The sequence below is a fragment of the Phodopus roborovskii genome, unplaced genomic scaffold, assembly GCF_943737965.1.
Source record: "Phodopus roborovskii unplaced genomic scaffold, PHOROB, whole genome shotgun sequence".
NCBI lineage: Eukaryota > Metazoa > Chordata > Mammalia > Rodentia > Cricetidae > Phodopus > Phodopus roborovskii.
In genome coordinates, this window is record NW_026126459.1 from 23,058,262 (window position 1) to 23,084,675 (window position 26,414).

General features: G+C 44.6%; 1 protein-coding gene across 1 annotated transcript in view; it reads right to left on the bottom strand.

Annotated features, from left to right (window-relative positions):
* Lima1 (LIM domain and actin binding 1) overlaps nucleotides 1-26,414 on the bottom strand; it is a 91,949-nt gene that overhangs the window by 48,174 nt on the left and 17,361 nt on the right. The window contains exon 2 of the mRNA XM_051189893.1: nucleotides 12,055-12,196. Within this exon, the coding sequence (XP_051045850.1) occupies nucleotides 12,055-12,173 (119 nt within the window). The 5' untranslated portion in view covers nucleotides 12,174-12,196. The remainder of the gene's footprint in view (nucleotides 1-12,054; nucleotides 12,197-26,414) is intronic.

Here is a 26,414-nt window from a genome sequence, read left to right on the forward strand (position 1 = left end):
AACACCAAGGCAAAAAACGAAAAAAAAAGAAAAAGAAAAAAAAAAGGAGAAGAAAAGAAATAACTAGCTGCACGTGGCATGTGGTAGCACAAATCAGCATTTCCCAGCTGCATGTGGTAGCCAGAATCACCATTCCCAGCACTTGGGAGACTGAGGCAGGGACCAAATGCAGGGCCTGTGCCAATCAAGCAAATGATCTACTACTGAGCTAAAATCTCTATTTGTCTCGAGTTCAAGTCTAGCATGGGTAATGAAAGGCCCTATCTAAAACACAAGGGGGGGGGGGAGGTAGAGAGAAAGGCAGACAGACAGACAGACATAAAGGGCCAAAGCCGCCACAATTCCTGTTTCAAAGAGCTTGCAATTTATACATGAAAACACCCATGACTGGCCCAAAGAATGGTTCAGTAGGTAAGGGTGCTTGCTACCAAGCTTGACATGTAAATTCGATCTCCAGGTGTCACACGGTAGGAGAGAGCCTACTCCCAAAGGTTGTCCTCCAGCCTCCACATGTATGTTGTGGCATGCGCACCATGGAACACAGGCCCCCAATAAATACATACAAAAATTAATCAAATAATGTAATAAAGATAGTTCTGAGGTTGGGCAGTGGTGGTGCACACCTTTAATTCTAGCACTCTGGAGGCAGGGGCAGGCGGATCTTTGTGAGTTCAAGGCCAGGACGGCTGGTTTACAGAGGCAGTTCCAGGACAGCCAGTGCTACACAGAGAAACCCTGTCTAATAAAACAAACAAACAAAGTTCTGTAAAATAATTCAAACAAAATCATCATATAGGGCTGGGGTGTGGTTCAGTTTACAAATTACCTAGCACATGATCTCTAAGAAAGAAAAAGAACTCCTACTGTGATGAGTTCTTCAAAGAAAAAGAACACTGTTAATGAACAACTTTGTAGACAGTACCTCCTTGTTGCCCAGTGCACTGCCCCAACCCCCCTACAGTGTACTCAACAAACCTGTTTTTCTCTTTAAAAATATTTTTTTAAAAAAGGTAATAAATGAACCAAACCAATGGTAAAAGCATTGAAGGAACACAAGCAGCGGGTGTACAGCTTGGTAGGGAGAATCTCTGCCTAACCGGTATGAAACCCAGCTTTGACTCCTGGCTCCACATTGAGTTAGGCATGGGGCACACACCTGTCATTCCAGCACTGGGGAAGTGGAGGCAGGAGGATCTGAGTTCAAGGTCGTCCTTGAACCTGGGCTACATGAGACCCCACCTAAAACAGAATAATACCGACAAAGGGAAAACTGAGGTTGGTTGGTCTGACTTGATCATTTCACAATGTACTCATGTGTCGAAATGTATCAGACTCCGCAAGTATATACCCGTATAATTTTTCCTTTTCTTTTTCTTGGGAGTGGTGGTGATGTTGAGATAGGGTCTCTCTGTGTAACAGCCCTGAGTGTCCTGGAACTTTCGATATATAGCAGGTTGGCCTTGAACTCACAGAGATCTGCCTGCCTCTGCCTCAGAAGTGCTGGGGCTAAAGGCATGCACCACCACTGCCCAGCTTCATTGATAACTTTCCAATTAAACTTTAAAAAAAAAATTAAAAGGCAAGCTTTGCTAAAGAAATGATCTTTAGGGGGCTGGAGAGATGGCTCAACAATTAAGAGCCCTGGCTCCAGGTCCTGAGTTCAAATCCCAGCAACCACATGGTGGCTCCCAACCATCTGTAATGAGATCTGGTGCCCTCTTCTGGCATGCAGGCAGAAATTTTTAAAAATGATCTCTAGGGTTACTAAAACTGGAAAGCTGATCACCAGGAATAAGCCAGGAGAGAGGAGTGACAGAAGTATTGGAGGCACGAACGCAGCATGTGCAAAGCCTTCCACGCAGCAGTGTGTCCCCAGAATATCAGGGGCAGCTACCAGGGCACATGGACAAGGGGAAGGAAAGGAGGTAAGGCGGGGAGGTGGGCTGTGTAAAGGAGTTCCAAAGGGGTAGGTACACCAGTGGCCATTGATTCACTCATCTTTTGGGAGGGGGCATGTCAGAGGACAACTGCTAGGAGCCAGTTCTTGCCTTCCACACTGTGGGTCCCTGGAACTGCACTAAGATCATCCAGCAACAAGGGTCTTGACTTACTTAGCCATCAAACCAGCTCCATCTTTTTTATTGATTGATTGATTGATTGTCTTTTAAAAAGTGGGCACATAGCAATACTTAACGCCAGTGTTTTTGGCTTCCCAAGCGCGCGCGCGCGCGCACACACACACACACACACACACACACACACACACACACACGAAGGCAAAATACACACATAAAATAAACATAAACAAATCTTAAGGTGCTCTAGCAAGTAGAGAATAGGCTGGTAGGGTCTGGAAACAGGAGTGTTACCAGTGTGCAACCCTTCTGACTTGCCCAGGGTGGCAGAGTCAGAGGAGCAAAGTATAGACTGCTAATGAAAGGCTGGGAGAAGACAGATCAGAAAGTCAGTCAAGAATGAACCTCAGAGACGAACAGTGATGAAGGCACACACCTTCAATCCTTGCACCCCAGAGGCAGAGGCAGGCAGATCTCCAAGTTCTAGGCCAGCCTGGTCTACACTGTGAATTCAATTCAAGAAGGGCTAGGGTTACATAAAGAGACCCTGTCTCAAAAAAAAAAAAAAAAGTCAGATTTTTACAATAAATCCATGAAGGAATCAACTTTGGGACTATGCTGGATACTTTTATGTCAACTTGACACAGCTAGGGTTATCTGAGAAGATGACCCCAATTGAGAAAATGCCTCTATAATATTGGGCTGTAGACAAGCTATGCCCGTTTAAGACAGTTCCTCATGCTGTGGTGACCCCTGTAAAAGGGTTGCTTGATCCCCAGAGGAGTTGCAAACCACAGGTTGAGAATCATTGCTGTAGAGTATTTGCTTAGTGATTGATTGGGGAGGGCCCAGTTCACTGTGGGTGGGGCCATCTCTGGACTGATGGTCTTGGGTTCTACAAGAAAGCAGGCTGAGCAAGCCATGGGGAGCAAGATAGTAAGTAGCTCCCTCCATGGCCACTGCGATCAGCTCCTGCCTCCAGGTTCCAGCCCTGTTTTGAGTTCCTGTCCTGACTACCTTCAGTGATGAACAGCAATGCTGAATGTAAGCCAAATAAATGCTTTCCTCCCCAGCTTGCTTTTGGTCGTGGGTGTTTTACAACAGCAATAGAAACCCTGACTAGAGATCAGTAAAAGTTTAGAGTTCAGTGTCAGCCATGTTAACTGCCTAGTGGGTGGCAGCAGTAATTAATTACATTTAATGTGTGTTTGTGCACGCATTAATACATGTGGAGGTCACAAGACAACTTGCAGGAGTTGGTTTTTTTCAACCCACTATGTGGATCCTGGAGGTCAAGCTCAGATCATCAGGCTGGGCAGCCAGTGCCTTTATCTACGGAGCCCTCTTGCTGCTTCAGGTAACAGCAGTTAGACATAAACATCTGAACTCAGAAGGGAAGCTCAGAAGGGGAGCTAGTCACAAACACAGTTACAAATCTGGTCTGCCCACACAAGACTCCTTGTCTGAGGTGTCTGCCCGGTGCTGGTGGCACACATCTTTAGTCCCAGCACTTGGGAGGCAGAGGCAGTTGGATCTCTGAGTTCGTGGCCAGCCTGGTCTACAGAGCGAGTTCCAGGACAGGCTCCAAAGCCACAGAGAAACCCTGCCTCCAAAAACAACAACAACAACAACAACAACAAACAAACAAACAAAAAAAGAGGGGTCTGATATTTATAGACTGCGTAGTACAAGAAGATGCCCAGTGCTGGGGACTTTGAAGAGGAAGAAGTTGTTGACAGAGAGGCAGGAAAATCAAGAGACTGTCTGCCAGAGAGGCCAAGGGAAAAATATCTGGGAAGGAAGAAAGAAATGGCAAAAGGTCACAGGAAGATAGATGGAAGAAACATTTCCTCAACTTGGCAATACATGCATCTTTCCCAATTTTTGCAATTGTCTTCCATGGTAAATGGAACTAAACCTTGGCACCATGACTACGGCCTCCTCTTCCTCTGTAGTTGTTCCCATTTTTCGCTTTGTCGAGACAAGGCCTCATGTTGTAATTTTAAAAAAAAAGTGGATCAAGACAAGAAGACACCATGAGGCAGAGCTCATGTGGAGGGGGGTTATTAGGGGAAAGCGGGGGAGAGGAGAGGGGAGAAACTGGCCTTTGGGGACAGGAACAGCAGAAGAGAAAAGGGGGGGATGACATAGAGAGACAGAGGGAGGAGAGAGGGAAAAGGAGAGAGAGAGAGAGAGAGAGAGAGAGAGAGAGAGAGAGAGAGAGAGAGAGAGAGAAATGGGAGGGATTGGGTAGGGCCCTTTTAAAAGAGAACGTAGTGAATGTGCAGAGGTGGTGCTCTCTCTCTCTTTGTTTTGTTTTTGTTTTGAAAGGTGGTGCTTTCTCAGTGGCTGCAGCTGAGAGCATATCCTTTCAGAACCCCAAGGGCAGACCAGTACAGATGCCTGAATACTAACACATGTAGCCCAGGCTGGCTTGAAACTTGGTATGCACTGGAGGCAGGTCTTAAACTCCTAATCCTCCTGCCTTCATCACCCAAGTGCTAGGATTATAGGCATACACCATCAGCTTCAACCTCAATTATTCAGTGGCTATTTAAATTATTTCCAGTACTTTTCACCATTTAAAATAGTGCCTTGGTGAATCTATCTGTATATTTGTTTTTTCCCCCAACTAAACTATTATGTCTTAAGAGACTGCCTTAGCTAGGTAGTTAAGCTGACTTAGCATGGGCTTTCAACTTGTTTCCACACCCTGTGAACAATCACCTACTGTTTATTACAGCAAATACAGTACAGCAAGCCAGAAGCAATCAGTACACAGGCTTCAAGTTAAGAAATTGTTCTTACATTGAGCTTGGTTGAATAAATATCCAGAGGTTCCCTTTCCTTTGCTGTCCTAAGAGAAGTACAAATCTTAAAACACCAAAATACTTTGGTTTTTTTCTTCTGTTTTGTTTCTTGAGATAAAGTTTCATAGCCTTGAACCTGATATATAGCCCTGGCTGGGCCCCTCTTATCTTCCACCTCCCAAATGCTAGCTGTGCATACCATGCCTAGCTTTTCTCTTTTAAATGCTATCCATTATTTATAGTGCCTGGTGTCCAAGGAGGCCAGAAGAGGGCACCAGATACTTTTGACTGGCATTAGATGGTTGTGAGCTGCCAATTGGATGCTGGGAATAGAAGGGCAGCCAGTGCTCTTAACCACTGAGCCATCTCTCTATCCCCCTCCTGCTTCTTGAGATGGGTGAAAAACCCATGGTACTCAAACTAAGCCTCCTGTTCCTGGGCTCGAGTGACCCTTCATGTGTTGCCATGCAGGCTGGTGAAGCTCAGAACCCAACTCTCCTGCGGTTTTGAGAATTCAAACTACACCCTCATTTGTGCAGGGCCAAGTACTCTACAATGGGGCTTTCTTAGCATCTTTGAAGAGTAGTACCAAAATTCAGGACTCAGACTTCATTTTGGGATGGGGGGGGAGGGCACTTTTAGACTCAAGTTGTGAAAAGAAAGACTTTGCAGTGACATTTCTCTAAACAAAACCAAGTGTGATAATACTTGTAATCTACGCACTCAGGAGTATCTCAGCTCAAGGCCAGCCTGGGCTACATATTAAAACTTTGTCTCAAAAAAAAAATTCTGTAATAAAATCTCATCCCAGACTTCCTGTGGTCCAGTCTCCTATCCCTTACACATGGACTTTAATCTTGCAACTGTTCACTGATGCACAGCTGTGAGGCAGACAGCTGACAGAGGACACTAAAATTATCTTGGGAGTAACAACAGTGTCTCAAATTATTTGTAGGGCCAGAAAACAGAGTTCCTGAGTTATGGCTTGTGCTTGTATGCTTTCAAGTAGAGCAAAGGGAACTCTGAGCTAAAAGAAGAAAAAATGGAAACTCCCAAGGTTTAGGCAACAATTTTCTCCTGGAACAATTTCACCACTAAAATGTTAAAGAGAAGCGATAGAGGAAGTAACCCAGGGAGATTTGAAGGCCTTTTTTCATTGTCACTATTAAAGAACACACTGGAGAGTGCGTGACACACACACACACACACACTAATCCTGTGCCCTCTTTAACTTTAGTAAGGGGATTCAGAAGGAAAAGTATACAAGGTTCAGCAGGAGCCATGAAAGGGAGGAAACACTAGTAGAGGCGGCTGAGGGATCAGTGTGCTGGATCGACCAACTCCACGTCTTGGTGAGTGACCTTTAATCGCCATTGCTGAGCCTTCAAGTTCCTTATCTGCCTGAGTGGAACAAAGGTTAGGCAGGTGTGGTTTCAAACTTCCAGCTGCAGGACCTTCATTTCAAGGCTATCCCACTAAAAACCTAGAAAACAAAAGTGGCCAGTGCAGGGCCTGAAGTGCAGGGTCCTGGGCTCAGCCCTTTTTAGAACTGACTCTGGAAGTTCTTCCAAAGACCTCAGGGAGGATGGCTTGGAAACAACTTAACTTCAAGATTCCCCTTAACTTGAAAGTTATTGAGCCAAACAGGAAACTTGGGCAAAGAAACCAAACCCTACCAGTTAACCCTTGTCAAGAAAAGGGTCATATTGATGCTGAAGCCATAGGAAAAAGAAACCAAAGATAACTTTTCAAATGGTCTGTTAATAGACCTTTCTTATATCAGGGTCAAGGATCTACAAAGCAAGGGTTTAAAGAGGTAAGCACGGAGATATAATGAGCATGAGACGTAGGCTCTGTGGCCAGAAAACTACTCTTTCGTACATATAACTACAAAAATTCCTCTCCTCACAACAGACAAGGGTTTCTCTGTGTAGCCCTGGTTGCCCTGGAACTCGCTCTATAGACCATGCTGGCCTCAAACTCACAGAGATCTGCCTGCCTCTGCTTCCCTAGTGCTGGTATTAAAGGCATATACCACCATGCTATGCTCTAATTTTATTTATTTTAAAGTAAATCTTTAAATAAATAAATAAACATAGAACCACGACCATCTTTGAGAATATAAAGTGAGTGAGCTCTAAAGTACTTAAGCAATATTAGCATGTTTCCATTTAATATGAAAACTAGAAAAGAAATCCAGGCTGAGCCCTTCATTTTTACTGCCTTAGACAGTGTTGCCTGTGCTTGTGCACCGAGAGGCTAGAAGAGGACACTGTATACTCTGGAGCTGGAGCTCAAGTTAAAGGTGGTTGGGTATCACCTGCTGTGGGTGTTGGAAACCAAACTCCAGTCCTCTGGAAGAGCAACCTGCTCTCAACCCCAAGCCATCTCTCCAGTCTTGGGTGTCTCATTTCTGTGCCTTTATTTTCTGCTCCCCTAGAATGTCCCCACCATGTTCCTAGTGTTAGGAAAAAAATTGTGTATGGTACCTTGGTGGATTCCATGGTGGTCGAGGGGCAAACATGCCAGGTAGACAGAGCTTAAGTGAGAAGTCTGATTAGAAAAGGGAGTGGGGGGGAGAAAACAGAGACAGAGAGGACAGAAGGGAAGACAGGAAACGTCCTGTCTGCCCCAGGGAAACAGTGAGAAAGAAAGCAGAAGTGGGTGGAGTTTTTCTTTTAAAGGGTCCTTTGCACTTACATACAGACTATGTAGTGGTGACACAGCAACTATAGAACCGTGGGCTGACCAGGGTACTGCCTGAGTGCATCCTGCTAGGTGACAGGGGGCAGGCCAGCATAATGCCTGAATCCTAACACCTAGCCCACAAATAAAGCTCCACTCATCTTTCAAAACCAGTTCAACATGTTAAGATAAACACCCCAGGGAAAAATACTAAGCAGACAAACTCAAATATTAACTCAAGGAGGCTTTCTCAACTACAGAACAGGGATAATGCCCCTCCCATGCAGCTTTTGTGAGGATTAGAAATACTGTACATTTCTACCAAGAGTCTAGCAGCTGGGAACACAGCTCCAAGGAAGAGTGTGTGCTTAGCAAGCATCCAACATTAGGTCCAATCCCCAGAGTACCCCTGCCCCCCTACACACACAATAAAAGCCTGGTAAATTGGTTATGATTAAATGGGTTGGGGATTTACAACTTTTTATCTGTGCAATTTGTTCTTATAACCTTCATATAGAAAAGATAGTTTACCTACTATTCTATGGAGAAGGTCATGTGACCTCTAAGGGCCTTTCTGCAGAATTGAGGAGACCACCGAAACTGGGGGGGGGGGCAGAGGCAGATGGATCTCTGTGAGCCTGACCTACATAACTGATTTCCAGGGCAGCTGAGGGGCTACACAGGAAACTGTTTTCAAAAAAAAAAAAAAAAAAAAAAAAAAAAAAAAAAAAGGGGGGGGGGCTGGAGCAGCAGTTAAGAACTTCCTGTTCCTGCAGAGAGGACCCTGGTTTGATTCTCAGCACTTCCATGGTAGCTCACAGCCATCCATAATTCCAGTTTCAGAGGATTAGAAGCCTCCAAGGACACAAGGCATGCATGTGACACATAGATTCTGGTAAAACATTCATTCACACAAAATAATAAACACATTTTTTAAAAAAGCTATCAAGATGAACGGCCTTTTCTGACTTTCTAATGTGTGTCAAATCCTCATGAGAAGTGGCAGATAAGAAAGAGATGGGAGCTTGGAGAGATTCCGAGCTAGAAATAAGCTGAGTGCCAGCAAGACCCCATTGCTGCTGTCCAGAGGGAGCCGCGTGGCAGGCCTCAAGCACTGCACGCAGGAAGAGGGCGTCTCAGATACAGACCACGATCAGAAAGGACAGACGACTCAGCTTCAGAAAGTGGCAGGAGAGGCTTTCCAAACACATCCTTGCTGAGAAGGGTTTTGGATAACGAGAGCTAGGAGATGGAGGGAGGGGCATGGAGATGGGCAATTATGAAGTATTGGGTCAACAATGTGGACCAAAGAAAGACTCGTTGCTAGAGGAATCACCGGCACTGTCATTCTCTCAGTGAGGGGTAGCAAAAAGAAAAATGACTCTGGAAGCTAGGGACTCCACTGAAGGGCAGGAGCTTGGCTGGGAGTATGGCATGCTACTGCAGGAGAGGCAGATGCAGGCCTCAAAGCACAGGCTTAGGACTTCAGAAGCAGACATGGCACAGGATGGGAGAGCAGTGACTGTGACTCCTGGTCCCAGGGTATTTCAGGGACAAACTTGCAGAAAGAGCAGGCGTCACAGAACTTAAGTCATGAGAAAGCCGAGAGTTGTTTAGGTGGGGCAGAGGTGGGTGGAAGGGTAAGAATGCGGGGTGGTGTCTCTGCAGCATAGGGGGTTTCCAAGGCCCATTAATCACAGCTCCAAGCTGTCTCATATCCCCCACCCCTACAGCTTTCACTTGGGTCCCCATGACAACCCTATGAGTTGTCTCCGTGTCACCCATCTCTCACCTTTCTAATAGACCTTCCATGCTGCTGCCAGAAGCATCTTTGGGATGTACAAGTCTCATCGTGTCAGTCTCCCTGCATGGAAACTTTTCATTGCACTTTGCTGTTAATCTAACTAAGTCCTAACCGCAGCACAGCACTCAAGCCTACCGCCTGGCCTAACCTAATTACACCAGTCCCTTCCTGCTCTGGTTTTTGCCATAAAGGATTGCTTGCCTCCCTGTTCCCTTTGTCACGGTCAGGCTCCACACGCCTCTCCTCACTCACTTTGCTCTATATTCAAGTCTCATTTCCCAAATCCACCTCCTCTACTATCAGTGATTGCTAACCTCTTCTCCAAAACGGGGGGGAGGGGGGTCACTTGAGTCAGGAAGTAGAAGCAGGAGTTCAAGGTTTATCCTCAGCTATGTAGCAAGTTCAAGGTCAGGCAGAGCTGGAAGAGACTGTGCCAAGAAAAAAATCCCTCTAAGGTTATTGGGCCCCATTGCAGACACACAAAAGTGAATCTTTAGAAAGACCAGGGAAGCCTACAGAAGATAGTTTAAAACAGGTTCAAACCTGATGGTGGTGGTGGTGGCGGCAATTGCTGCACGCACACCTCTAATCCACTCCAGAAGCAGAGGCAAATGGATCTCTGTGAGTTCAAGGTCATCCTGGCCTACAGTGAGAGTTCCAGGACAGAGTCCAAAGCCAGAGAAACCATGTCTTGAAAAACAAACAAACAAAAAAAAGTTCAAAATATCTTTGACATTCCTCCCACCAGAAGATGGAGCCAAACTGCACACCTCCTTCCTGTGGAATATGAGCCAGCCTTCGTGACTCACATCTGAAAATATGGCGAGCACGATTGGGAACAGCTTCCAAGGCTAAAGTCATGACCAGGCAAAGCAGTACCTTGTAGTCCCCCTCCTCTTGCTCTCCCCTCCTCTCCGGATGCTTGCGTTTAGAACTCAGCCACTGAGCCAAACAGTCACACGGACTGGCCGTGTGTAGGTCTTCCAACCATGACTCCAGCTGAGAACCCAGGTGACAGCCTGCAACACCTTTCTTCTTTTATTTCTTTTTCTTTTTTCTTTTTCAAGACAGGGTTTTTCTGTAGCATTGGAGCCTGTCTAGAACTCACTTTGTAGAGCAGGCTGGCCTCTAACTCACTGAACTCACAGAGATCCGCCTGTCTCTCCCTCCCAAGTGCTGGGAGCAAAGTTGTGCGCAACCACTGCCCAGCTGGGATTTGTTATCAAAGGAAAGGTGACACTGTGAGTCACAGAAACTTCCTGTTGATGTTTAACTATATCCTAGACACAGCTCCTAGAATCACTGTCTTCATGTCTTTACTCTCCTTCTTCTCATAAGTACAATAGTTTCCTGGTAATAAAGTACTAGTTGCAGCAAGCCTATCACCTGTCCATGGCTTTGCTCCATCATCAATGCATCTGTTTGCTATCTCTGATGTGCTAATATATGTGGAACATCCCTTCAGTGTGTGCATCACTTACAGTGTACAGCAGCACCTACTGTGTGCAGCAGCACCTACTGTGTGCGGCAGCACCTACTATAGACAGCCTGGCTGGCAAAGTTTTCTCATTTTCTTAAAGGGCCAGATGTTTTAGACTTTTGAGGTAACAGTCTCAGTTATAGCCAATATCTCTGCTGGCTCAGTGTGAAAGCAAAGACAACCTGAAAATAGATGTCTGTGTTTCAATAAACCCTCATTTGCTAAACCCTACCGCCTATCAGACACTTGAAAACATAACTGATGAGCTGAATTTTAAATGTCATTTGAACTCTTATAGGTAGGGAATGTAGCTCAGGGATGGAGCACATACCTAGCATGTGTAGGGCTCCAGGTTTGACCCTTTGCAATGAAAAATTAAGATACAATTTTCCCCCTACAGGACACGATGGCTGGCTCACACCAAGAAATCCAGTATTCAGGAGGTGAAGGCAAGGGTTTTGCTCATGAGTGCAAACCCAGTCTGGGATATGTTAGTGTGTTCCAGGCTACAGAATGGGGAGAAAATAACCCTAAAAAACAGAACTGGACTTGGTGGCACATGCCTATAATGACAGCATTTGCAAAGCAGAGGCTGGAGGTTTGGGGGTTCACCGTCCTTCTCAGCTAAGGAACAGGTGCAAGGCCAGCCTGGCTGCAGGAGACCCCATCTCAAAATAAACAAGCAAACCAAGGAACAAGCAAAACAAAAGCCCTTTGCCTTCCTTGATGGTCCCTGCCCATGACAGACTCTCTCCTCTTGTCCCTCATCTGATCCTCTGTCCATTCCTTTGGATTTAGTAACAGTTTGCTTTACATTTCGGTTTTTTTTTTTTTTTTTTTTTGGTTTTTTGTTTGTTTGTTTTTCCAGACAGAGTTTCTTTGTGGCTTTGGAGGCTAGCCTGGAACTAGCACTTGTAGACCAGGCTGGTCTCCACCTGCCTCTGCCTCCTGAGTGCTGGGATTAAAGACATGCACCACCAACACCTGGCTACACTTTAGTATTTTATAAGTCTCTTTTTGTAACATTTTTTTTTGTCCTTGATTAAATAAACATCCAAAGACAGAGGAATGGTCCTCTGATTGATAACATTCTTTTTCTCTACAGTGCCTAACACCCATGGGGTGCTCAATGCAGCCATTTTACATTGCTTCACTAATTATCAAGACAGATGGTCCTTTTGGACCAAGATCAGCACTTACTTGGAGAATATTTCCACAATTGCCGATGACTTATTCTTGTTGACAAGAGAAAGTTCTTTGGCTGTTACTCTCAATGACAGGGAAGTCCATTGTCGTCTATTAAATGGAGTGGATTCCATCTTGTCTACAGACTCTGAAACACCTATGGGATAGAGAAAGGGAGACTATTCAACATAGGACAGGATTCCCAGCACTCTGGGAGGCAGCAGGATGAGCAAAGGGAGAGAGCCCAAAGCTGCAGGCCACACGCCTCTGTGGCTTTCCAAAGCTTGTGTGACCTCGGTCAAATGAGTCAGTGTCTTTGGGGTGCAGTTTCCTGTAAAAGGAGGTCAGAACAGATGATCTCTTAGGTCCCTTTTCAGTTCCATCATTTTATCACTGACCCTACTGTACAAATATCAGCTGACCTTATTCTGAACCCAGTCTGTTCCAAAGTCACATTCGGAGTGAAATCTTCCCCTTTTTAGAATAACATCCTAGGAGAGATGCAATCAACATCTCACTAATCAAGCCCAAACTAGGTTCTGCCTCCGTCCACATGGCTTTTTGTTCTCTGTCTCTCCCTTCCTCCCTCTCTCTTTCCCTCTTCCCCTACCTTCTCTCCTACACTAGGGAGCACTGACAACTGTTACTCTGGAGAGAGCTAGGGACACTGCATAGGATGAGAGAAAGAGCTAGCGAGCAAGGCAGGCTTTGGTGCCATTGCAAGTTTGTTACTTTGAACAAGTTCTATCTGGGACTGGGATATGGTTCAGCAGTTCAGCAGTAGAGAGCTTGTCTAGCACCGGCAAGGCTCTGGGATGCAACCCAGCACTGCAAAGTAGACAAACAGATACAAAATGTTTTAAATTGGTGGTATCTTAGGGACAAAATCATGAAATGGAGTGTGGTAATTCAGGCCTTGAAAGAAGAAACTCTGTTCCCTCTCATGAGTAGGTCCTCCCTTGGAATTTGGAGGTTTCTGTGTTTAAGTTGGAGTGAGTACCTATAGTAGCCAGGAGGCAAGAAAGGGGCCATGAGAGTGATGTGGTGGTGGTGGGGGGAATCTTTGTGGGTGGACAGTAAAACAAATGTAACTCGGAAGTAAAAGAGAGGGTTACTACAGATAGAAAGGTTTAAATTGTGATGAGTTTTCTGGGAGAGAAGAATGTGGGGTTGAGGAGGACCACCAAAAGGGAACCTACTATTTTAGAAACTAGAAAATACAATAATAGTTTGAGTGGAGGTACCCTATATGGGTGGGTAATTTAAATGTAGGGTAATTTAAATGTTTTTAATGTTTATTTTATATGCATGAGTGGGTGTTTTGCCTACCTGTATGTCTGTGCACATGTGCTTGCCTGATACTGTGGAAGCTAGGACAAGGCATCAGATCCCCTGGAACTAGAGTTACAGATGTTTGTAAACTGCAGTGTGGGTGCTGTGAATCAAACCCAGTACCTCCACAAGAGCAGCAATTGCACTTAACTCTCCAGCCCCAAGAAATCATAGGATTTTAAAGGAAGATCCCAGTACCAGGTATGGGGTACCTCCCTAGAAATAATGGTTAGGGAGTTCTGAGAAGCACCCAAAACAATACAGGCTATTGCCACTGTTCTTTGTTTCCCAATAGAATTAGATGATAAGACCCTATTGTTGAAGATAACCGTACACTTTGGATGCAGGAAACAGAAATCAAGCTAGAACTGAGCTGGAAGCTTCCTCCCTGTTAGCTGTAGTCACAGTTCTGGAAGGGGCTATGTAGGCCACTGGGTGAGAAATGTCAACAACTGTCTTACCAAGCTATGGTACAATACCAACCCGCCAGGCAAGATATGTCCACTTGTGCAACAGGGCAAGACTGTTTGGAGGTGGGGGTGGGGTTTAACCAATCGCTTTCTAATTGGATTAATTCATGTCTGGTATTATACACTTAGGCAAAAGCCTATGGTTCTAGATGGAATGCATTCCTGATGTTTTGCTTAATGGACAAGAAGACAAACTGCCACAGACCAACAGTGGTCTCACTGGGTCAGAGAAGCATCTTTTTACAGTGGGCAACAGTCAGTGCAAAGGCTTGTCACAATGCTGAGCATAAGTGACTACACAGTGTAGTCCTCAGCCCTAAACTGGACAGATGTATTGCACCCTCCAAAATCCAGGGAATGCTACTGGAGAGGAGGAGGGATGTAAGAGCAGAGGACAGACAGCAATGCCATCAAACGCTGTCCTCTGGGTATGACATGGCTACTGCAATCCTGAACACACAACAGCTGTGGGTGCCTGTACAAGACCCGCACAAAAAAAGAAAGGACATGGCGCTATTGAGATGATTTGGTGGCATTTGCCACCAAGCCTGACAATCTAAGTGCCATCTCCAGGACCTACATGGTGGAAGGAAAGAAAGTTGTCCTCTGCCAACCACGAGCACGCTATGGCATGCACACGTCCCTTCCCGACATAATCAACCAAACAAAAACTGATAAATCGATCAATAAGATATAAAAGAGGAGCTGTTGGGGAAAAGCAGAGGACCAGTGGGAGCCCAGGGATAGAGTGAAGGTAATGGGGGTGAACAGAACCACAATATATTGTGTGCAGGTACAGAACTGAGAAAATGTTTTAAATTATGTCATCTCTTTAGTTTAAGTATCTTCAAATGAAAACCAAGGATAACATTTGTCTTTCTAGGATTTTACTGTAGATTTAAGGAGATAATATATTTTAAATATTAGGCATACTTACTTAACACTGTGCAGAATATTTTAAGTATAATGCACTAGCGTTGGCTCTTATAATTAGAAAGCCTCCTAACAACCTGGGAAAGTATGATACATTTAAATTTAGAGGATAAATCCTCTACACTTATCATTCTCTTCTGGAATCCCTTCAAGTTGTAGTACATGCAAAGTGTACCCTTGACATCACTTGGTCTCCACCCACTAAGCTGGTGGTTGGATTTTCTTGCCCTAGTAATTACCAAAGGAGTTACAACCTTTGTCCAGAAGAGGTGAGATCAGAAACAAGTCGACACTTCTGTATTTGAATAGGAAAAAAAATACACAGATTAAAGAACTGTTCTCTTGACAACCACAGAGCAGAACTGCTTTGCAAAATGTATCCATCAGAACTGCCCTCAACAGCCTTGGTAACAGCACAATGCCTATGCACTCCGGAAGCCTCAGAATGCAAAGCAGATGGCAGACAACCTTCTGAGACAATGCTATTTCCCCACATGCAATGCTCTGTCCTTCCAACAAAAGCCTTCTCTGAAAATACTAGTTTTGCTTTCGATGATTTAATTCTCACCTTGAAAGGTAGCATCATACACAGTAGTGCTAAGGAGCTTTGGCATGGCAGATGGGTATATTCAAGTATAATTGTTCTCACCACTTAAAGCTTGTGTTTTTTTCTCAAACTTAGATTTTTTTTTTTTTTATTTGTAGCAATGGGATGAATAAGATGAAGAGGAAATGACACTCATGCAGACTAAGTCAACAGTAAATGTGAGAGCTTTAAAAGTGTCCCCTCTTTCTGGACAGAACAGTAATGCTACTCATGTGATTTCAACCTGAATATATCATATGACTTATGGGACACGTGTGTATCTGCATCCCAGCTTGTAGCTGACAGACTCAGCGAATGTCATCGGTGCTGTTCTTTACTGCAGCTTCAGGTGATGAAACACATCCACCAAACTCAACAAACCCACATAAAGTTTATTGAGAAAGGGAGCAAAGGGAGGGCTAGGTGTGGAAAGAAAACGAGAACAGGTAGGAGGCGCTTGCTTATGTAGTGAACGGACTTGGGGCCATTGAAACTGGAGTTATGGAGTTGCCACTGGCCCAGCTCAGTGTGGCCCCAGTTCTACATGGTTTCAGCATGCAGAGTCCTTATGCAGCCATGCAACCTTTGACAGCCGTCAGTGTGGAACAATCACCTGTTAAAGAGCCTGGGGTGAAGGTAGCCCGGGGTGGGGAGAAAGCCCAAGGAGTAGAGAGGCCCTGCGACCAGGAAAGCCTAAGGAGAAGGCCCAGGCCCAGGAGAGGGCTGGTGGTGAGTGACAGGCGGATGCTGAGGAGAAACCACAGGGCAGGAGAAGGAGAGGAGTTGGAGCAGGAACGGATCAGGTTGCCCAGGACCTGGGGAGAGGGAGAAGCCAGGAGATCAACAAGTGGCATTTTCTCTAATGGGAACAAGGCCCGGGAGTGACATGCAACTGAACGTCAAGGTGGGAAACCACAGCAGCTCCCCTTCAAGCCAAATCTAGCGAATGTTGACCAACACTTTATGGCAACATTTGGAAAAATTATGCTTCCAGTGTGGGTGTGACTAGAATTGTTGTCAGCTCTTTTACAGTGAACAATTATGGATAAAAGGAAAAAATAAAGTATGTTCTTAAAGCTGTTCGCAAAAAAGAAACAGAACCAGATGCACTACAAGTCTATTGAAGGCTGAGGCAGGAATGTTTGAGACTTGCTTGGGCGACACACCACCACCACCACCACCACCACCACCACCACCACCACCACCACCATCTCTACAACCACCAGCAGCAGCAGCAACACTCCTAGGCACTCATATATCAGGGTCTGAGTAGGCCTCAAATTCACAATCATCCTGCTTCAGCTTTCCAAGCGCTGAGATTACAAGCATATGCCACCATGCCTGGATATATCATTTTTGGAATTAGAAATAATAAAGGTATTTTAAAAAGCAATTTTCAAGTTCTTGGCTTTGATTACTTCTGTCCAAAATGCAGAGGAAATCTGTAATCCTCACATTGGTCTAAGGTTAGAAGACACACACCTTATAATCAGTGATTAGACTGTACCTAGATGATGAACACAGAGCCCCCTCTCCATAGACTGCTCCTAACCTACTGTCTCTGCCGACATCCACACAATTGCTGCACAAAGGCAAGGATGTGGTTAGAGGCATTGCATACCTCAGGCTCAGTGGGAGGAAAAGACATTCGTGATTTGGGATTCGCAGAATGGAAAGAATTTGACAGTGAGGGCAGAAGGAGGAAAGCATCTGAGGTGGGAAGGGCAGCATTCGTATCCGAGAAAGTGAATTAGATTCTAGGCAGACAGAGACTGACAGACAACAGCGTGAGGCCAGGCTGGGAAGGATTGTGAAAACCACGCTGAGGAATTTGGGCCGTATTCCAGCAGTGGCAAGAACTGGCCAATGAGTGAAGAGAAGCGGAGTCTAATCTTCATATGTAAGGCCATTAAAGCAAATAAAGATTCCCCTCAGCTTTAACATTCACCTCTATAACAGAAGAGTTCTACCGCGCACTGAAGCCTGCGGTGGAGCAGTTTCTGAAGAGGCAAGTAATATAAAAGCACCATGTGTTAAAGGTTTATTTTAGCTGGGTATGGTGGTGTAGATGCTGAGGCAGCAAGACCACTGCAAGTTCCGGGCCAACCTGGGTTCCAGAGTGAGATGCTATCACAAAACAGTCAATCTGTGCTGGGTTATAACTACTGCTTGCCTATGTCCCGGGTCTTACGCCTAGCACTGCACACAGCCAGGCAGGCTGGCACTCACCTGTAATCCTACCACTTGAGAAGGGGTAGAAGGACCAGAAGTAGAAGTCAACCTCTACTAATATAAGCTTGATGCTGGCCTGGGATACGTAAGACCCTGTCTTAGGAAAAAGAAGAAAAAAGAAATTTGCACCAATGTATAACTTGCTAAGAGCAACAAAGATAAATCTAGATTCCTGGAAGGCACTAGAACTGTCGAAGTGAGAGGTAATCCAAGTTTATGGTAGCATGTGTGGGAATGGAAGACGGGAGTAGTAGTGGGCATCTGCAATCCCAGTGTCCCCACGGTGATAAGGGAAGCAGAGAAAGAACCATTTCTAGACAGGCCAGGGCCAGGAAGCTTGGCCTGAGAAATGGCAACAAGAGACTGTGTCTCAAGGTGAAAGGTGGAATCTTACATCATGATTCTCCCTTGACCTACACAACTATTCCCTGCAACACACCGACTAAAAAATTACAAAGAAAGAAATCAGATCTCAGAGCTGAGCAGGAGCTCATTCATGCATCCCAGCACTTAGGAAGCTAGGACAGGAAAACCACCAAGTTTTAAGTCAGCCTAGACTACATAGTGAGCTCCAGACAGCCTGGAATACACAGGGAGAAAAAAGTCATCAAAACTCTTGAGAGAAACAGAACATTTGGAATGGCTACTTTAGACAAAGCAAAGACTTACTTAAGCTCCATGGTCAATCAAATAAGACTGGTTTTTATTAGTACATATATATTAGATTTACATATTTTATTTTATGTGTTAGTGTTTGCCTGCATATATGTGAGTGTACCATGTTCATGTCTGGCCTGCAGAGGTCAGAAGAGAGAGCCAGAGTCCCTGGAACTGAAGTTATGGACAGTTGTAAACTGCCATGTGGATGCTGGGAACTAAACTCAGGTCCTTGGAGAGATCAACCTGCCAGCTCTCCAGCCCTATTAATTTATGGTAATGAAACTGAGAGCCAGGTTTGTTTATTTATTTATTTGAGACAGGTTTTCTCTGTGTAGTCCTGGCTGTCCTGGAACTCACTCTGTAGACCAGGCTGACCTCAAATTCACAGAGATCCGCCTGAGTGCTGGAATTAAAGGCATGCACCACCACCCAGCAGGAGTCAGATTTATTAAATTCACCTTACAAAGTTAATCTAGTTTTAAAGCAGCAGAGCTAGATTCAAATTCATATGTCATTTGGTTCCAAATTCCATTTTCTTTACATCAAAAGTCAAAATGATGTTTAAAATAACTACTTTTAGCCAAGACAAAAAGTTGATCACTAAGAAGAAAGATCACCTCAATCCATTCCCCCACCTAGCTGCAAACCTATACAAATTATTTTTCAGTAAGAATAGTGGACCAGCACGCTAGCTCAGTGAGCAATGAATGGTGTTTGCTACCAGGCCTGATAACCTGAGTCTAAGCCCCAGGTTCTACACATTAGAAGGCGAGGACTGACTCCAGCAAGTTGACCTCTGACTTCCACACCTGTGCCGTGGTGCATGAGCATACACATACAAACATCCATGAATGTCATTAAAATGTGTTAAAAAGCAACAGTGACAACTACAGATTCCTCACACACACACTTGGATTCTGCATGGGTAGAATAAACCAACTGAGAACCAAAAGTTGCATTTATTGCAGGGTATGTTAATGGAGGCTGAGCGAAACCTAGTTATCCCTGGCCAGCAGGGGTTATACTATTCACTGTATCAGGGTTTCAGCTTTTGTGGGCCTGCACTAAAGGTGTGGTGTTGCTCTTCACCTATCCAGTCTTTCTGAGATGAGTCTCATTTTCAGGCTTCCAGATATTATGCTACCTGTGAGGAACAATCGCTGGATTGTGCAAGGGTTGAAAGAAATGTGTGTGTGTGTGTGTGTGTGTGTGTGTGTGTGTGTGTGTGTGCGTGTGTGTGTATAATCACAGAGCCAACTTTCCAGCCCTTATTCAAACTCTTGACATAAATGCAAATCATATGAAAAAACAAAACAGTAACTTGAAGCCAGGTTGATTTTACAGGCACTTGCAGAAGATAGAGACAGGAGGATCATTGGTTTGAGGACAGCCTACTCTAAGTAGTGAGTTCTTGCTCCCCCCACCCAATAATCCTATAAACAACAAATAAGAAACTTCACTTAGCATACACAAAAGCCTCAGTCTTTTGTTATTCAGAAACACAACAGACAAGTCTATAGGCAAGTCGGGCTAGTCACTGCCACAGTTGTTGGGAGTCAGCCAGCTGTCTGTAGAGATACGTACCTAGACAATGGGATAATTGTAACTCCAATTCCAGAGTCAATGAGGACGTAGATGTTTGCATCAGGAGAGAGTCCCTTCAGGAACACGTGATTCCTCTCTCATCTCCTTTTATGGATATTTTGTATAGAAAAGTGGTTGTGTAAGTGAGAAGCAATTACACTTGTGGAGCTGCTAACCGAAGGATCAAGGAATAAAGTTATACTCTCTGTGTAGTTTGTACTAAGTGTTTATACTCATTGACTAAGTCACACTTTACCATGCTAGGGATAAAATACGGAAGCAAACAAGCACTCTTAGACAGTCTTTCCCACTTCTGCCTCCATTAGGGAGAATAAGTGTCTCTACCTTCCAGCTGGACCTTTTCTCCACCTCTCCACCTAAAGATTGAACCCAGGGCCTTGAACATGCTAGGCAAAGGCTCACTCTACCTTTGAGCCACAGGGTCCAGGTCCCAATAAGACAATTTATCTTCCCCACAACCTCCACTCACCTCTGTCCCTGGTTTTCTACCTAAGAGGTGAGCTACTCCTGAGGATTATGTTTCTCTATCTAGAAATACATATCTGAAAGTTTATTTTCTTTTTAACCTTAAGCTTTTTTCCCTCTCACGCTCACTTTGGTTTTATAGCATAAACTACAGCCCTCACATGTTTCAATTTGTCATCTTTCATCCATTGCTCTGGCCTTGCTCTGTTCACAGTCATTTCCTGACAGTCACTGAACAGCTCTTACAGTCAAAACAAGGACCACAGCCTGGTGGTGGTGGCACACACCTTTAATCCCAGCATTCTGAAGGCAGAGTCAGGCAAATCTCTGTGACTTCAAGGCCAGCCTGTTTACAAATCGAGTTCCAAGACAGCCAGCGCTACATACAGAAACCCTGTCTTGGGGCAAAAAAGAATGTAACAAGTTACTAAACAGCAAGTATACACATAACATTAGTTACCACCTAATATGTGTTCAATAATTCCTATTAATCAAGAAATATCATTTTTATATCTATTTCCCTTATTTTCTTTTATATACATATACATGTACAAGCTTTCTCTGACATTATCATTAATTTTAAAACTTGAGGGGCGCTTGGCTTTGCTATGCAGCCCAAGTTAGCCTTCCTGCCTTGCCTCCTATGTGCTGACATTAAAAGCAGCATCAAGCCCTACTGTGAAATATTACTTTAGCTAGGCAAACATGTGTTATATTTGTTTATCCCGTGGAGTATTACATTTGTACAGAGCCCCCAGAAGCTAGAAGAGGGTGAAGGATCCCCTGGTACTACAGTTACAGATGATTGTGAGCCCTATGTGGGTGCTGGGGATGGAATCGGTTCTGTGAAAGATCGGCCCATGATCTTAATCACTCCAGCCCCAAAGTTTTACTATTTTTTTTTTTTTATGTTATGTATTTGTAAGTGTTTGTGTAAGTACTGTTCACTGAGCACAGGTTCCTGGAGGGGCCAGAGGATTCGGGTCCCTGGAGCTGGAGTTGGCAGCAGTTTGTAAGCTGTCTGACATGGGTGCTGGTAGCAAGCCCAGGCCCTCTGCAAAGGTGGTGCATCCTCTGAGCACTGGTCCATCTCTCCTGCCCTTTTGGTTTCTTTTAAGACAGGCTCTCATGAAGTCCATGCCAACCTTAAACTTGCTGTGCAACCAAGGCTTGAGCTCCCAGCCCTCCTGCCTCCATATCCAGAATGCCCAAGTTACAGGTGTGTGTCAGCTCACCGGGATACTTTTGTGTGTCTTTCTGAAGCATCATTTTAAGTGGCAGACCAGATGAGATGAAAAGAAACCTGATTTTATTATCAAGATCCATTCACATGCTCAATGATCTTGTGCTGTCTGGACCAGGAAATTCTAGGTGACATAGGGCACATTCAGTGTGTCTTAGTTTAAGGCTATTTTTTGTTGTTCTAATAGATGGCTCCCTGTTCCAGGCTGGCTTCAAACACCTGATCCTGAGAACTGGAATCACTGGGGTGTTTCACAGTGCTAGCTCTCCAGTCGCTTTGTTTTGTTTGCTATCTTGTTTGCTTGTGCGTCGAAATGGGGTTGGAGCCACTGGCAGTCAGTCCTCCTTTCTCGGCCTCCAAGTGCAAGGGTTGCAGCCCTGTGCCACCACACTGGCTCAGGTTACTTTTAAAGGACAGATTTCTGGGTGACAATAGAATATTCAAAGTGTACAACATTCGAGTATTCTAGGATGCCCCTTTCCCATTTTCTAGAAGTCCTTATCCTTCTCCAGCTCTTAATTCTGTTGTCATCTTTAATGGGGGAACCCTGGATGCTAGAGTTATTGCTATGTTCTGATTAAAGGTCTTCCTGGGCTCTTCTCCAACTTGATGAATCATGGGAAAGGACCTGAGAAGTCAGTACTTTAAACGGGTTTCCTAGGTGATTCTTGTGCATATTTAAGTTTATGAACTACTGAATTGAAACTTCTTTTATTTCTCATCTTAATTCCTTTTGGTTTCTCAGATTCTGCTCAGGCTTTGTTATCTGTTGAGCTGTAGTTATTTATTAGCATTTGTTTATGCTGTATTTGTTTAATGATGTAAGAATGTGTGTTTAACTATGTAAACTATGTTTAACTATGTAAAGTGTCTTGCATCTGTTTCATCTTGCCTGCCTAAGGAACCTGATTGGTCTAATAAAAATCTGAATGGCCCATAGCTAGGCAGGAGAAAGATAGGTAGAGCTGGCAGGTAGAGAGAATATGAAAAATCTAGGATTGAAAGGAATGAGAAAAGGAGGAGAGAATGAAGAAGAAACAGAGGGACACGCCTGGGGCCAGAAGCCAGTCAGCCATACAGACGAGAGAAGCTGTGCAAGTAAGATATACAGAAGAAAGGCTGGAGAGATGGACCAGTGCTCAGAGGATGCACCACCTTTGCAGAGGGCCTGGGCTTGCTACCAGCACCCATGTCAGACAGCTTACAAACTGCTGCCAACTCCAGCTCCAGGGACCCGAAGCCTCTGGCCCCTCCAGGAACCTGTGCTCAGTGAACAGTACTTACAAAAACACTTACAAATATATAACATAAAAAAAAATAGTAAAACTTTGGGGCTGGAGTGATTAAGATCATGGGCTGATCTTTCACAGAACCGATTCCATCCCCAGCACCCACATAGGGCTCACAATCATCTGTAACTGTAGTCCCAGGGGATCCTTCTAGCTTCTGGGGGCTCTGTACAAATGTGGTGTGCAGACAATCGCGGGTGAAGCTCCCATACTCACAGAATTCTTTTAAAGTATATAGGAAACAAAAAAAAATTTTTTTTAAGTTTTTCAATAAAAAGAGAAAGCAAACTAGGCTCAGCAAGTTGGCTCAGTGAGTAAAAAATTTGTCATGTAAGTTTGACCGCCTGAGTTGGATCCCCAGAACCTATGGTGGAAGGACAGAATTGAATGATGAGAGCTGCCCTCTGACCTCCATGTGCAGGACACTGGATCCACACACACTCATACATATATCACACAAACAAGTAATAAAGTAAAAAATTTAATTTTCTTACAGGCATGGTTGTGCACACCTTTATTCCCAGCACCCAGGAGGTAGAGGCAGGTGGATCTCTGTGAGTTTGAGGCCAGCCTGGTCTTTCATAGCTAGTTCCAGGTCATCCAGAGATACATAGTTAAGAGACTACCTCAGAAAACAAGACAAAACAACACCCACGCACAAAATATTCATTTTTGTTTGTTTTGTTTTTCGAGATCAGGTTTCTCTGTGTAACCCTGACTGTCCTGGAACTCACTCTGTAGACCAGGCTGGCCTCAAACTCACAGAGATCCACCTGGCTCTGCCTCTTGAGTGCTGGGATTAAAGTTGTGGGCCACCACTGCCCAGCAAAATACTCACTTTAAAAAGGCGAGTGGTTTATCAATAGAGCACTTATCAGGCCTTGGGTCCCCAGCACTTGGGGGAGGGAGGGATGGGAAAGGAAAGAATACACAGAAGTAAACTTGAAAGGACAGGACAATCCCTCCTCAACACCTGGACTGTCTGGGCCAGCTTTGTGCTTACACTGACACAGTGAGGAGCCAGGCAAGCAGCAGGCTACAGTTCTGAAAGGGTTAACAATACTTTAGGGGCTGAGGCTATAGCCTAGTAGTAGAGTGCTTTCCTGGTATCTGTAAGGCCCAGGGCTCAATCCCCAGCACTGCAAAATAAAACAAAATTAAATTACATTAAAAAGCGACACAGTGATGTGGTCTGCGACCTCCTGGCACACTGTCAGGTTCTATGGGGAATGATGTGTTTCATTGGCAAGCCACAAGTACGGAGCCTAATGAGAACAGCTATCAAGGTTCTGTGTGCTTTTTGGCTACTCATATTTTCCTATGGACAAGCCCTTCAAACCTTGAGCTTACAAAAACTGATCATCCAAATAGCAACAGTTATGAGCAGCATTTGTGCTGTTATTGTAAAGTCAGTGTTCTCCTGGAACATTTCTCACCTTCTCGAATGCATTTATCCCATGCTATGTGAGGTAAACCCATAGGATCCCATGGTGCCAGGGGTTGCAAAGACTACAAAACAGAGACTCCGGAAGGACTCGGGGGCATGCCTTATGATGTGTCTTGAAAGCCAGAATAATCTGCATTATAGCTGGAACAGACTTTAAATTACAATTTAAAAATTGAATCAGGAAGACAACAGGCGTGGGCTCTGATCTTGCCTCTGTCACTAATTAGCCGAGTGATCCCAGGAAGACACCTGTCTGAGCCTTGCCCTCCCTCTTGTGTAAGAGGCAGAGGCTCACAACAGTCTAGTGTTTTTCTTACTCCGGGGCACAATTAGCGAGTTTCAAAATCAGTTTCAGGAGTCACAACCAGCATGATTGTTTTTGTAGAGCTGAATATTGTGTGCTCTATGTTCAGTAACTTGTTGAGAAAGGCAAGCTTGCTCTCTGAGTTACAGCCACAATCCATCTGTTTGTTTTTATAAGGAACAGAATGAAGTAGTGTTTCATCATACTATAGGTAAACATCCTTGCAAAGCGCTTGTTGAGCTATTCACTCATGCGCGTGCGCTTGCGCGTGCGTGTGCGTGTGCGTGTGTGTGTGTGTGTGTGTGTGTGAGCGGGGTGGGAAGATGGGAAGATGAACCTTTTCTTTCTGTGCTGATGGGAGCTGTAGTCTGAGAAGTGCTGGTGGGGAGCCAAGCACTGTGGGAAGGGAAGGACGATGGGACAGTCACTTTGGAAAGAACACCAGTTCCTCAGAAGACTAAATACAGAACTGATTCGGCGAGCTTCCCCTGCGTGTGTGCACATACAAATATATAAGAGAATCCATGTACACACATGTATATAAATATTCAAGATAATGTATACAAAGGTAAAGTTACCATGTCACCTATACCTAACAATATGCACGGTTTTATATGTCAATTAAAAAAAATAGAGCACACCCACCATTTTAGCACCCAGGAGGCTGAGGCAGCAGCATTGTGGAATACTCCTTTACACTGTGTGAATATATTTTGCTGTGATTGGTTTAATAAAGAAGCTGACCAGCCAATAGCTGAACAGGATAAGGTTAGGCTGGAGAGCCAAACTGAGACTGCTGGGAGAAGAAGGGAGGGGAGAGAGGAAGGAGTCTCAACCAGATGCAGAGGAAGCAAGATGGACATGCTGTACTGAGAAGTCACCCAGCCACGTGACAAAGCACAGATAAAAATTTGGGTTAACTGAAAATAGAGGTTAGCTAATAACAAGCCTGAGCTAGTGGCACAGCATTTATAATTACTATTAAGCCTCTGTATGGTTATTTTGTGGGACAGAAACTTCTGCCTACACAGCATTGTGAGTTGGAGGCTAGTCTGGGCTACATAGTGAGGCCCTGTCTAAATCAAATCAATCAATCAATTAATCAATCAACTGACTGACCAAATTAAAACCCACGTACACATACAGGACAGTTCCCAGCAACATTATTCACAATAATCAAAAACTGGATATAATCCAAATGTCCACCCAGCAATCAGTGCAGAAACGGAATGTGGTATACCCATGCAATGAAGCAGTATACTGCCATGAAAGGGGATGAAGCCCTGATATATGCTATAGCACTGATGGGCTCTGGGGAATACTTCACAGAAGACCACAAGGTGTATGATTCCATGTATAGGAAAGGTCCAAATAGTTACATCTCTAGAGCTGGAAAATGGACTAGCGCTTGTCTCACTGGGGAAAGACTGAAACAGGACTGGCGGCTTAGGGTGGTACAGCCGTTTTTGCTGGGAGGTGACAAAATGTAAAACTGGTTGTGGTGACAGCTGCACAGCTGTGTGAGTATATTAAAAAAAAATGTGTAAAGTATATTTTAATAAACTCTATAAAACTACAGTTTGTAGGACTGGGAAGTGGGTTGGTAGTAGAACATATATGTATGATGAACATCACCAAGGCCTGTGTTTAATCCCAGCAACAAAAATAAAATAAAATATAAATTATTTCTTTAAAGTTACCAGGTAATCAATGATGACTGAGGGGCCATACCCCTATGTATCTCTACCTTCTCACCAGGGTTACCTGGAGGCAGAACCAAACACCTGAAACACCAGCTGCCTCCCTCTC